The sequence below is a fragment of the Cololabis saira genome, chromosome 9 (genome assembly GCF_033807715.1).
Source record: "Cololabis saira isolate AMF1-May2022 chromosome 9, fColSai1.1, whole genome shotgun sequence".
Lineage (NCBI taxonomy): Eukaryota > Metazoa > Chordata > Actinopteri > Beloniformes > Belonidae > Cololabis > Cololabis saira.
In genome coordinates, this window is record NC_084595.1 from 19,548,099 (window position 1) to 19,562,339 (window position 14,241).

General features: G+C 43.4%; 1 protein-coding gene across 1 annotated transcript in view; it reads left to right on the forward strand.

Moving 5' to 3' along the window:
• LOC133451246 (uncharacterized) overlaps window positions 1-14,241 on the forward strand; it is a 47,438-nt gene that overhangs the window by 31,234 nt on the left and 1,963 nt on the right. Inside the window, exons 3-8 of the mRNA XM_061730217.1 lie at window positions 3,674-3,773; window positions 9,533-9,650; window positions 10,400-10,523; window positions 11,346-11,419; window positions 12,092-12,149; window positions 13,322-13,535. Of these exons, the coding sequence (XP_061586201.1) occupies window positions 3,674-3,773; window positions 9,533-9,650; window positions 10,400-10,523; window positions 11,346-11,419; window positions 12,092-12,149; window positions 13,322-13,535 (688 nt within the window). The remainder of the gene's footprint in view (window positions 1-3,673; window positions 3,774-9,532; window positions 9,651-10,399; window positions 10,524-11,345; window positions 11,420-12,091; window positions 12,150-13,321; window positions 13,536-14,241) is intronic.

The window sequence follows — 14,241 nt, forward strand, 5'->3', positions numbered from 1 at the left end:
ATTTTAAAATATACATATATTTAAAAGTTAGCATCCATGCAAAAATCCTTTTAAAAATAAATATTTCATAAATAATTGAGGAAAATATAAGTCTAAATTCATAAAATGAATTTTATCTTCAGGAGTAGGCTATTCAACTTATTATCCTAAAACCGCAGAGTATCCCCCACATTAGGATGGTTCCACCTAACCTGTCAAATGCCACCTGGCTTCACCTGTCAATCACTTGGACCAACGATGGAGTCGTGGTTGAAGCGTAGCACCAATATTTTTATGTTTGATAAATCAGTTACTGATGGCACAATGCTCTGTTTTAGGTGATTTTTTTTTTACAACCAAAAGTGCTTTGCGCTGGTTAGGGGGTACTTGGCTGAAAAAATATTTCACATGGGGTACATCACTGAAAAAAGGTTAAGGACCACTGATCTACACTAGTAAAGACATGTATGACGTTTTTTCCTATATATTTACTCACAAGGTGGGCAGTTAGCAGATTGCAAATGTGACAAAAATATTGTGTAATATGGCCTACCCTACCTTTGATGACCCTCCTAGATACCTGACAAATACCTCGTCAGAGCTTTTAGCTTTAAAATGAGAACACAAGTCATATTTGAAGTTTGTGGAACGTCAGTGTTGAGGACGTACAGTTAAATTCGGGCCTCGTGAATGGAGCAAGGGTTTGGTCGTCCCGGTTTTGCCTCCCACCCAGGCTCCGTTAATGATTGCTGCTTGTTGCTCATCATTTCCTCCCTCTGTGTCCATGAGAACCTGGCTCTTTGTTCAGACCCTTGCTCTCGTCTTTGTTTGGATATCTCGGCGTCTGTCCATGCCGACTTCCGACCTCAGCTTCTGGCCTTCCTTGAGATGGCGTGTGTATTTTATTTTACCTGCCTTTGTCTTTGAGTCCTCCACGTCGCACCACCTCTGGTGTTTTAGGTATTCTGACTTCCTTTTCAATGTTTCAGTGGCACTTTATTACCGTCATGAAATATTCAGAACACTTTTTGAGTTCTGGTTAGCTACTGGAAACAGGCATTTTAATTTGTCCTCCCAAACGTTGTCGGCTTGAAGTAACTAAAACTTTATTAACATAGAATTGTTTTATTGTTTTATATTTATATAAGCATGATTTATATTGCTGTTGTATTCTTTTTTAGTTAATCCCATAAAGAGAATTGAATGGGCTTCCAAAGGCAGCTTGTCCCGTGCAAATGTAATTTAACAAAAACTACTGTATATACTGTAGCTGTGTGAGCGGTGGGTTGCCTGTGTGGCCTCTCCAGGGTGGGAGGGGCTCCAGCAGACCCCCGTGACCCTTGAATGGGAATAAGCGGGTATAGATGATGGATGTAAACACAGCCAAAGGCTTAAAGAGAAACACGTAGGAGGGTTCCTGTGCAGAGACTGTATAAGAAGAACTGGACAACCCCCGTGACATCACCCGCAGGTTCCTAAAGAGGGCTTTTGAAGCCTCTCTTTCCCCCGCTGCCGTGTTGCGGATGGACCTAATGAGCAGGTCTGGAAGATGTGTGGAACATGCCCACCTTATTTCTGTTACCACAGCTTAGCTGGTTTAGCTTGGCTTGCTTAACTTGTGCTAAACTACGCTAATATTACTTTACATTCATTCAACCTCTATTTAAACAGGCAGGAACGTTTAAAAACTGATTCTCATTTACAGTGTTGACCAGGCAACATAAACAAAACAATTCAAAACAAGTCAAATCTGTCCAAACATCTTTATTTCTAATTTGGCTACTGAAACCAGGGCTAGCGGAGCGCCGTCGGGACCCCTTGTTGCTCGGCCTTCTAGCCTGGATGCTAAGCTGGATGTTAGGCTGGTTGCTAGGCTGGTTGCTAGGCTGGATGCTAGGCTGGTTGCTAGGCTGGTTGCTAGGCTGGTTGCTAGGCTGGTTGCTAGGCGTGAGTATAAGTACCTGGGTGTTCACCTCAACAACAAACTGGTCTCACAACACCGACGCCCTGTACAAGAAGGGCCAGAGCCGACTCCACCTGCTGAGGAGACTGATGTCCTTCGGCGTGGGCCAGCCCCCGGGTCTGGCAGTCAGAAGGCGCGCCGATTTTTTCCAGTGGCCAACCGCGGTACTGCAACCAAAAATCCCATGCGGCCCAGAAAGCTTTTTTCCCATAGACCGCAATAGTAAAAGAGAAGCCTCTAAAACTGTTCACAGGACACCTCCAGCTGTAACCCCCGGCAATTACTAATCTTTGTATTCTATATTTTTAAGTCATGGACTTTATATCCGTCAAAAATGTTTTATAACGGCCAGAAAAGTAAAAGAAAAGTCTCTTTCTGGGCGTGACGTCACGGCTGACGTCACAGCCGTGTCCGTGCATTCCACGGATGTTTTATATGAATATATATTATATAATTATATTATATTAATACATTAATAATATATGTAATGCTATACATGTAATAATATACATTAATTAATATATTATATTAATACATATTATATTAATATTCGCGGCATTGCCCCGGGGCATGATGGGAGGCCCCAGAGCATCATGGGAGGTGACTCAACTGCGCATGCTCTATGGGCCGCTGTATGCGGAAGTAAACCCGGAAGTCAGAGATTTTTTCGGCGGATGCGCTGGCTGAGCAGAATGCATTGAAATGAATGGGCGGCCATTTTTGACGTCCGATCCAGTTATTATTATAGATCCATGGCGTGGGCAGGGAGCTCTTAAGGACTTTTTATGACTCTGCTAGCGTCTGCTGGAGCTGCGGGAGCTCGGAGAGAGACAGGAAGAGACTGAACCGACTGGTCAGGAGGGCTGGCTCGGTTCTTGGTTGTGCTCTGCACTCTGCCGAGGAGGTGGGTGAGAGGAGGATGCTGGTCAAGCTGAACTCCATCATGATCAACCCCTCTCACCCCCTACATGACACCGTGGGAGCATCAGCAGCTCCTTCAGCCAAAGACTGCTCCACCCGCTGCGAGAAGGAACACTACCGCAGGTCCTTCTTCCTCACAGCCATCAGACTCTATAATAACCAACTGTAGCCACCCATGTGCAATAAACCTGTCTCTTTATAAGTGCAATAACCAGTAAATACCTCAAATACCTCAAGTATTTTTGAAAATATTTGTAAATTTTTTGTAAATATTATCCTTTTTTTTTTTTTTTGTTTTTGGTGTTTACTATTTTTTTTCTCTCTTGTACATACTCTTTTTCAACTTTTTATATTGCTCTTTTTACTATTTATTGGTTATTTCTATTTTAAATTTTTTGTATAAAGCCTGTGTGTGTTTGGCTGGATGCTAGGCTGGATGCTAGGCTGGATGCTAGGCTGGATGCTAGGCTGGATGCTAGGCTGGATGTTAGGCTGGTTGCTAGGCTGGATGCTAGGCTGGATGTTAGGCTGGTTGCTAGGCTGGTTGCTAGGCTGGTTGCTAGGCTGGATGTTAGGCTTGTTGCAGTCACCTGCAGGTCGGGCGAGGCTGCCAGCGTAGCCTGCCACAACGAAGCTCCGCTAGTCCTCATATCAGCTCTACTAGCTTGGGTTGCTGCTGGCTCGCTGTTGGGTCATCGACCCAGGAGGGTCCTGAGAGGATTCGATGCCGATAGCTTAGAGTCGGTCCAGCTGGAGTCCTCATTTTGTCTGGTCAAGTGTCTGATTGTGACTCCTCCCCTTCTGTTCCAGACAAGTTCAACGCCTACGTGACCCTGAAGGTGCAGAACGTGAAGAGCACGACCATCACGGTGCGTGGAGACCAGCCCTGCTGGGAGCAGGACTTCATGTTGTGAGTATCACGCTGCTGCTGAGGCTTTTATGTCCCTTCATTGAATCTCAGCCCTTTTTATTCAGTTATTATGGATGTTTGGTGACTCGGAGAAGAACATTTAGTCAGGAAAAAAAGAAGATTCGATAAAAAGTTTGACAGTTTGGACCCAAGACGTTTTTATTTCATTTATTTCATGTCCAGTTTTCACTTTAACGCATGCAGCTCTAATTTCACTCCCATAATGCCTCTGTTACTATGGTAACAAAGGTGGAAGAGGGAAAATAACAGCAGTGATGTTGAAATCATAACGTGACATATCTGGGGTTCATACAGCTAAAATAAAATAAGATAAAAGCCGACGTCGCTGCGTTTTTTTCTGTATTGTTTTGACTCTTTATGACTCGGCGATGTTTAAAAGACAAACGTGAGGTCCAGATTCTGAGTCAGACTGTTGATGAAAGCAAACCGAGCATCTATCGCAAGCCGACTTTCTGAAATTGAAAGAGAGCGTCAGCAGCAGTGGGGCTCGGGTCTGGCCCGGTGACACGAGCGACTAAATGGGAATTTGTGGTTGGAGCCGGGCGGCGGGATAGAGAGTGAGATTACATGCCAAGCTCAGGTAAGTGGATGAGCCAGTGATACATGTAATGAATTGTCCGGCCCGGTCTGATGGTTCCAGCGGGAGGAGGGGTCAGGCAGAGCGGATTTAAAAAGCCTACTTCAGGGACAGCCGCTCGGCCTCCGCGGCACCGACCCTCACCCCGCAGCTGAAATTCGCAGGTCACAGGCCGTGTGGCGTGCTGGGGGGGTCAACACATCAGAGCTTTCCCTGGTTTCATGTTGAGCTTTCTGCAGCATCGGCTTTACTTGTGTAAAAACATTTTAGCACCACGAAAGCAAAAATCTGTACAAGAATTAGAAAATAAATGTGGGAATGTACACAGAAATATGCATAGATTTCAATTTTCACATTTATTTAGATCCATTTTAAAATAATTAAATGTTTTCCATTTAAATTCTTTTTCCTGAAAATATTTTGAATTTGTTTCTTAATATAAAAAATCTTATATTTTTTACATTTTTTTTCTTTAATTGTAATTTTTTGTCTTTGTTTTCCCCCAGCACTTTATTTATTTATGTATTTATTTACTGTCAATTACTTCATTTCCGGCCGTTTCCTTACTTCTTAACTCCAAATCTTTGGGGTTGACGTTCGAGTTAACCGCCTCCTCTTCGTGGCCCGCAGGACCTTTTGTAAGGAGTTAACTAATATAAACGTGTAAATCTGTTTCTGAAGACATTTAAAGCAGGAAACAAATACAGTGATTGAAGAATCTGCACGTGTAAAACGTGGATGAATCAAGATCTAATCCCAACATCTGGAAGACAAACATCTGGTTTAAGAATCAAGTCCTAACCCCGTGAGACTACTCAGTTACTGCTGTACACCCTGAAACACCTCTGCTGGGTAAATATTCACGTCGTGGGTTCTGATCAATAGTTATAAAGGCACCTTTCTGTATAAACATCAACCAAATAAAGGCTCTAAAGACATTTAAATCACCAGCCGATTAGTGCTCAACCTCTGGCACCATGAACGCTAGTTCAAGGTTTTACTGCAGGACCGATGGCCGACTGAAGTTTTAATCCTCAGAGACAAAGAACGGAGACCAAATCAATTCTTAATCCTGCTGCTGCCTAAAAAACATGCACCGGCGTCCTCTTTGTGATCGCTTTATGGATTGTTAATAACTCCTGTTTCTGCCTCTGGTCACAGTTACAGAGAAATACAACTTAAGGACCACTTGTGATTTTGAACAGAGTTCCGTCACCGTTGTGAATTATTTTAATTACTCGACTGTAGCTCGTATATTCCAGGGACGTGAAGGATGATGCAGAGAAAATGGGTAAAAGTGACCCTTAAATCCATTGTCCAAGACCATAATGTGTCTCCAGCTCCTCATCATGTGGATTTGAGCCCATACAAGCAGAACGAGACTGCAGACGGAGCAGTAGGACTGAGGGAGGCAACCGAAGCTGAAATCCTAGACAACATCACTACGAAGCAGCGTTGAGGCACCTTAGATGGTGATGATATCGGTGAGACCCGCACCTCAAAGGCAGATTAGCCAATGGATGTTGAGTATCAGTTCCACAGGGGCCAGAACTTGGACATCTGTAGCTTTCAGCTGCACAGAAACACAGTGGACGATCCTGAACTCCAATCTGCTTTATGCCCAAATCGTGGTAAAATGATGCGTCCGCAGTACTTTAATACTGACTCCAGGTATTCTGAGTTTCTTTTATTCACTTCCCAAAACCCAAACAAAACAGAGCCAAATGTCTCCTTTGGTTTAAACTGTTAAACGGTCCAGAAGGTCAACAAGGACGTCTACATTTGATTTGAAATAAATCAAAGCAACACATTTTTTAACTCTCCTGACATTACCTAAACTTATTCTTTTTATGTATTTCTGAAACTGGAACTCAAAACTACAACCTCAGCGCTCCGTCCAGAGTATAAAGATTAGGAAGTTCAGAGAAATACATTAGTGCCAGCATATTCAAAACCTTAAAAACAAGCAATAAAATATTAAAATCTATTGTAAAATGGACAGGAGTCCAATGGAGTGATGTCAGAACTTGGAGCATAAGCTCATTTTTTCTCAGTTAAGAGCCGTGCAGCAGCTTTTTGAACAACCTGGAGACAACTGCTGCAAAACAGTTGCAAAACCACAAAAAAAACCGCTACAAAACCACTGCAAAACAGTTGCAAAACCGCTACAAAACTGCTGCCAAATCAGATCATAGCCCCTTCGTGTCCTGGAGGACCCAAGATTAACGCAACAGTTCATGTCTTATTTTCCCTAACCCTCTGAGCTGATCGTCATGATGACTCTGCCTTCTCCTGGTCAACGGTCTCTTTAGTTGGCAGTGTATTTTTTCCTTTCTTTTCTCTTTCTGAAATGCAGAAAGTTCAGGTCCCACCAGTTTTTCAGTCCATCTCAGCAATTCTGGACTGGACGGTGGGCTGGGTAGTTAGTTGAATAAGAGTATAGGTGGTTGGCCGCTGGTCCACGTTATATTCAGGGTGAGCAGACGTCACCCGCCTGTGCTGCTCCTGGATGGAAACCTGCTCGCTTTCTATTTGCTGTCTTTCGTCTCATCTTTGTGAAGTCACGGAGGGAGCTCATCAGTCCTGCTTCCTCACATCCAGCCTCTGGCAGACTCTCTCTAACTGTCCTTGCGTGATACTGAATCTGGCCTAATCTTTGGATCAGATGTACTGTATCGTGGCTCTAACTCCTCATAATCTCCGGATGCTGGTGATAGTTCAGAGTCGTCCCGAGCCGTGTAGAAGAAAACACTCCGTTGGTTTTTCTGAGGCTTAGAGGTTTTCTCTTCTCAAAGATAAAAGCTGACTTCAGTACGTCCAATACAGCTGATGCACACTGATATAAACTGAGTTTTAATCTCCATGTGATGACTTATAATCAAATGTAAAGATCGAAACCACAGACTGTTGAGGTCATTGCCTGCTCTTCCCTTCAAATTCTGTCCATTAAGGTTTGCTCAAGTTTCAAATGGTGACCTTTAATCTTCCGTCCACATCGGCCTCTATTAGTCTTTTCCTGGTGACTTTATCAAGTTACAACAGCAGCGGTGATTAACGGCCGTCTGATCGCAACCTTTTCCCTTCCTCTTTTTATTGAGATTTTTCCAGACCTCTGCCATTCATCAAAGTTTTTATCGGCAGATCAGGATTTGAAGAGAGGTTTTCTTGTTTTTTCGGAGAAAGTTGTGCCGTACAGAAAAATAAGCTGCTGCTTTGCGTGTTTGAATATGCTAGATAATGGTTAATAAAGCTCAGGACTTCACTCCAGAGCCAAATGTAAACCCAAATGACTCGGCAGTAGGTTATTGAAAAGGAAAATCATCAGTAAACACCTCCGACGTCAGCCGAAAGGATACTCAAGCACAAATGCAGCAAACCCCACTCTCTGGCATGATTTCTTTTATGTGGAGGAAAACAATCTTTCACTCCATTTTTGTGGTACTCAGCTTCCTTTATGCCATATCGGTCATAAATCTGCCTCCTACTTCCTTTAGCAGAAATTGGTTTGTTGCCTCAGGAAATGAACAGTGACCGGCGAACTGAACCGGTCAGCATGTGGTTAGGGCTGTTCGATTAATCGATTTTAAATCGTAATCGCGATTATGTAATTAGAACGATGTTAAAACGTGAAAATCGTAAAATCGATTTTTCACTTTCACTTCTGCACACATTTTAATGATTGATACTATATTAATGATTGATGGAAATACCTCTCAATACCTGCGACAAGTGCCCCATCGGAGAGGCTCTTTAGTGTAGGAGGGGGCGTTGTAACATGCCACCGGGCATCCCTCAAGCCAGATGCCGTAGACCGGCTCGTGTTCCTTGCAAAAAACTTGCAAATGTGAATAGCAAATGTAATGACTGACATTACACACCTCTACTTCCTTCATGGGTTGCATTATTATTTAGCATGCAAAGACCCAGTTTAGTTTAATTAGAAAATGTCTTGTTTTATTTAATTGGAAATATAACTTACTGTATGTTTGCAAGTGCTGATTTGCTGATTTTTTTTTTCAGAGATAAAACTTTATATTTTATTATATTTTTTAAAACTTTTTTTCAACTTATTTACAGAGTTTTGCACTTTATTCATTAAGTTTTGGTTTAATAAGAGCAAAGTTTGCACTTAAAGCCCAATGGGGCAAATGTTCAATAAAAAACAGCATATTTGAAATCATTTCTTTGCCTTTTGTCAATTCACAAAATAATCGTAATCGAAAATCGGATTTTGAGAGAAAAAAATTGAGATTTTATTTTTGGGCAAAATCGAACAGCCCTACATGTGGTTGAGTTGGGAGAAAGCGAGTAACGTATGGATGTGAGGGTTCTGGAGGACTGGAGATGCAGGGCGGAGACGGCAGAGGTGGTGATGTGAAGGTGGGAGTGTGGTCGATGGTCTCTGGCATTGGTGGATTGTGGTATCCCCAAGACGAGGGGTACCCAGAGGCTGGAAGTTCCGGTTTGTGGTCTGGGAGCTCTGTAACAACAGAAGATGGAGGTTAACACGGACTCAGCAGTGACACGAGCCTGTAAACAAGCAAACATGAGTGGAGACGGTTAACGGTAATCATGCTTGCATGTACGAAGATCATTGTTTGGACTCCACAGACTGAATTCAGTGTGTTTCCACGAGCTTTCAGCCTGGCGTCTGACCCTCCCACCCACCCACCGCTGTCTCCGCTCAATCATCCCGGCTGTGAAGTGCCATCAGAGATGACTGACAGCCACACTGAGGCGAGATGAATTTGAATGGGACTGTGAAAACAAAAATGCAGATGAGGAGAGAAGACAGCTGGGCTGATGGCTTCGCGGTGAGACGGATCTGTCAGAAGATGACGGCTGTCATCCTCCAGCCTGCTGCCACAATGAAGCCGCAGCTTTCTCTGACCTGATGGGAGGACAAAGATACTCTGCTGCAAGTCACTTCTGGGTGATGAGCGGCTGCAGGAAAATCAGGATCAAATTTAGTCTGAGTCCCGTTATCATCTGCTGTATTTACGACCTATAACAAGGAAACCCTCCTCTGTTTTATCTTTATTTATCCATCTATCCATCTATCCTTCTGACTGGTGGTAGCGCCCTCTGCTGGATGCAATGGCTTATTGATGGGAGTGACCTTTGACCCGGCAGTTGATGCCTGTTTTTGGTGTTTCTACAGCGAGATCAACCATCTGGATTCAGGTCTGGTGGTGGAGCTATGGAACAAAGGTCTGATCTGGGACACGATGATCGGCACGGCGCTGATACCGCTGGACTCCATTCAGCAGTCCGACGAGGTAACGCCACCACTTTCACGCAGAGACAGATGGCCCCCTCTTTACTCCGCCTCCACACCTTATGAGACAGAAGTACCATCATTTAACATAAATAGATTTTAGCGTAGCAGCCTTATATATAATGCATAGTCAAGAAGATTTTTCTTACCAAATTGACAGAGATATTTTTGCTTAACTTAAGATGATTTGACCAGATTTAGGTATCTTAGACTTATTCCTAGAGGGGCTTATTTTGGAAGTGCAGTTTTCTGGATCAGTGGATCCTACCTGGTCCATCACTTTAGATGAAGGCAGGAACTGAGGAGGAAGTTTGGTCTGTCGCCTCTTACACTCAATCTCAGACCCTTGCTGGTGAAACCAGGGACTGCAGATGTAAATTAGCCTGTATGGCTAAATCTGGCACATTTACATGATGAACTCATGTCAATCAATGTGCGTTGTCCCTTTTTAAATAAATAAATAAATAAATAAAAAGCAGCTATTAGTGCTTTAAATTATAGTATACTAACTGCATGTGCTTAGTTGGACTGAAGAAAGGCTTTACATTGTGTGCTGAAGAAGGACTGCAAGATTAGACGCATCACAAGGAGACGACTTTATGGCCAACAGGCAGAATAATTACAATCAATATCTTTGTTGATGTGCAAATGGGAACCCGATTATTGTTTTAGGACACGGTAGAAAACTGCCAATTCCCCCTTTAATAAGTCTTACATTCATGCTGAAACGGGTCTGCTTCTGTCTGCCAGGAGGGACCAGGCGAGTGGACGTATCTGGACTCCGATGTGTTAATGAAGGAGGACCAGATCTGTGGTACCGCCAACCCAACGCCACACCAGGTCCTGCTGGACAACCGCTTCGAGTTGCCCTTTGGTACGTCCACAAAGAACACATCACTGATCTGTCTGAGGGTTTGGAAAGGTCTGAGCTCCCATCCCTGTTAGAGAACATGTGCAGGTCCAGAAACAGATCATGGGGGTTCTTAGTGTTGCCCACATGAATCTTTCTTTTTGCCTCCATTTCTGTTAAAACCTTCGACGCGGCATAAATATGGTCGTTTGAGGTTTTATTCCCCTAACTCCGAGGCCGATTTGAATTATTTTACATACACACGAAGGAGGAAACATAAAATTCCAAGAGGAAGTTTCACGTGTATAAAATAAATGATACTGATAACTTTATCAGAAGTGTACTTAAGAAACCTAATTAATCTTTTACACCACTCAGCGGCACCAAAAGTAACACTGATGTGATGTGAGAGGAAGTGGCCGATCTTTCACACCTCCCTCCTCGTCTTCTGCTCCCTCTCTTTCCTTCTGCATTGGCGTTGGGGAGGACCTCTGAGGTCCCAAAGATGCTCGTCAACTCTATTTCTGGGCTTCCAAGGGGAAACCTCTCCTTCAGCCATGAAACATGCATGACCTGAGAGGTTTGGGCACATTTAGCCGCGAGGACGGGGGGGGGTGTCAGGATGGTCAGGGAGGACGGAGGAGAGCCGGCTGAGGGGAGGGTGGAGCTGCAGCGTCTCCGGCTGTCACTCGTCTTCCTCTTCTTCTTGCAGCATTCTCTCTTGTTGTTCACGATAGTTTTCTCTTTTTATCCACTCATTGACGTATCCCTCAATCCCGGACCCGTCGCCGTTTCATTTTGGTGACTTTTCTGCCTCCGTTTCTCCCATCTGACGAATATGTGCAGATATCCCGGAGAATGAGGCTGAGTACTGGACCAGTAAGTTGGAGCGGATCAACACCATGCAGTTTCACGATGAGGTAAGTTTACTTTCTGTTCCCTGTTCACGACTTAAACCTGTCACTCATCCCTGGTGCTGAAGTCCGGAGGAAAGCTTTTCCTTATTTTTTTTATTAGAAATAGTCTGTTGTTTTAAGGGGCTATTATATCTTTTCAAAACTGCTGAAATCTGAACTTTAGAGAAATCCAGGCTCAAACTTCCTACACCGCCAAAGGTGATACAGGAGCACGACCCCAAAGACGTGGGTGTTTTTTTTAGGAATTATATTTTACAGGTGAGATTTTCCACCAGCAGATAACACAAGAACCTAAAGTTTAGGTCCTAAACCAATTACTTACCGTAGGGCAACAGTTTTGTTGATTTAAAGATGCAACTGAAGAAGTAAAAACTTAGAAAATATATTGTTTGGAAATACATACAAGCAGGTCAGAGAAAAGAAAAGCAGATTTTTTTTTTTAAATGTTGTTCTTTTTAAGTTTAATTTTTCTTAATTCAGCCTCAGCATCGTCCTCTCAGCGCTGTTTCAGGCCTCTACTGACCCCTGCTGGCGGACACGGGTCATTACAGCGCAGAGCGTTTTTGGAAGCTGGTCGTTTTGTTGCGCCATAATTCAGTTAAATTCATTACCTTCTCAGTCTCTTCATGTTTTCTCCTTCTTTTTCCCCCCACTTTGGTCTGATGGTCACATCAGTATCCGCCACAGGATGAAGTCCACAGAAGAAACATGGCCTCTGTGCCCTCCCAGTGCTGTAAGTCTGCAGATATAAATCTGAAACCATTTTCATGCCACGCTCATAAATTCTCTTTTACGTGTGTTTCATGGGATCTTTGTTTCACTTCCCTGTCACTAATTTGAACAGAGGAACCGTTTCTCCTCATATTCTTACTTGTGTGTGATGAAAAGGGATTACAATTATTTCACATTAGAAGTTTGAATAATTCAGCTGCAGAGATGGGTTAAAATATTAACGGCCTGCAGTTTAAACAATTTCTTACCGGAGGTATTTGGGACGGAGCAGCGAGCAGAGCAGGGACCCGGCCAAGGTACCCCAGAGTCTGGTCCAGTATCCAAGTCACATCCTGGACCTGGATTTAAACAAGCCACACATCTCCTGCTGGGGTAGTTAGTGTCTCAGCAGCATTTTGATAGAAACAAATTTAAAATAAAATCAATTCAGCGCAATTAAAATTATATACATATCTACATATAAAGGGGTAGTAAAACAACATTTAAATAGTATAACATGACAGAGTAAACTGTAACATGGAGTACGATGTCGGCTGTTTTTTGACCGCTGTGGTGCAAATTAAAGTTTATTCGATGGTAAATCAGAATATAGTTTTGTCGTCTCCATCTTTTCGCATCTCCACGCGACTTCATCCCATCGTTTGGTGTGTCCAGTCTCATTCAGCCATCACCAGTTAAAGTTGCCACTTTGATCCGTCAGTAATGAGATTTACTTTTCTTCTTCATGAATCGCCTCCGTGTCACCAGGCAGCTGGAGTTATTTTGGATGGAATGACCATCAACGTACGTACGGCGCTGCATGTTCGCTCCAGTCTTTCTCCTCACTGTGATTGAAATGCCACAGTTTTTTTTGTTATTTTATTTTAATGTTATCTTCTGTTTCTGTTTGGAAATTGATGTTTTTTAAGCGGTTCACATACCTCAGGTCGTGTGGGCTTGTATTGTGTGTTTACTGCTACAAGAGGGCGCTGTTCGTTCACACATCTGATAGTCTTTTAACATATTCTCACAACTTTTTGAGTCTGCAACAGTGGAGCTTTTGGTTGAATCACATTAAGCCCTTTGAGTCCGGTACCAGTTATTCAGGATGAATGATGTTCTGGTGGTACCTCTGCAGGACAAAGGAGGGTTTAAATGCTTCACCTGAGACTTTTTGATTGTGTTCCCTGCTAGCTGTTGATGATCGTGATAGCGTGATGGACGAGCCTGACGGTGACTACCGGAGCGAACCTGGCAACCGACCGCCGCGGTACCACAACACTCCTCAGACCAACTCGTCAGTCCACCAGTACCCCATCGGCCGCAGGCTCCACCATCAGAGCCCGTCCAGAGAGTCCGACTCTGTGCAGAGCTATGAGCTCGATTACAGAGAAATGAGGGGGCACAGGTATATGAAGGCCCACACACGCACACACACACACACTCTGGGGTCAAATGCATGGTTAAAGCACTAAAGAACATAATTTTTCACTGATTTCAATCTGAAACTCTGAACTTGAGACTCTGAAATCATCTTCAGGAATCAAGTTACCAGAAGAGCGGAAACATTGGAGCTATCAATGCAAATGAACGACCCCAGATCGTTATTAGACGATTAGGAGTGTAAACGACCAAAATCACATGAAGTCAATGGAGAGAGGGAATAACCGAAGAAATGCGAGCAGAAGTACTCAAAACTGCTATTTTTTTCCCACTCATGTGATAGCGTTGATAGGCTTTCTGCAGACAGACCAGGGTACTTTTCACTTTAACTTGAAACTGAAATTAGACAAAGGTTTACACTGCTTCCTGTCTAATAACAGACCTAATGTTGCTGTACGCAGTGAATGTTTCTGCTGCCAATGCAAAATCTCAGCATCTGACGTTTGTATAAATGTATATTTCATCAGAAAAAGGTGTTTTTTTCAAATGAACTTTGGCTTTCTTAATATAAAGCAGCAAAGAGGAGCCATTATTCTCATTTTACTGGCCCAGGGGCTCCTCCTGCAGTTTCCTCTTGTTTTGGCTCTTGCTCATTCTTGAGTTTCTTGGTCTCCTCTGCCATGGTGTGATGTCGTCCCGTAAAGCCGCACGATGTCACAAGAGAGGACCGG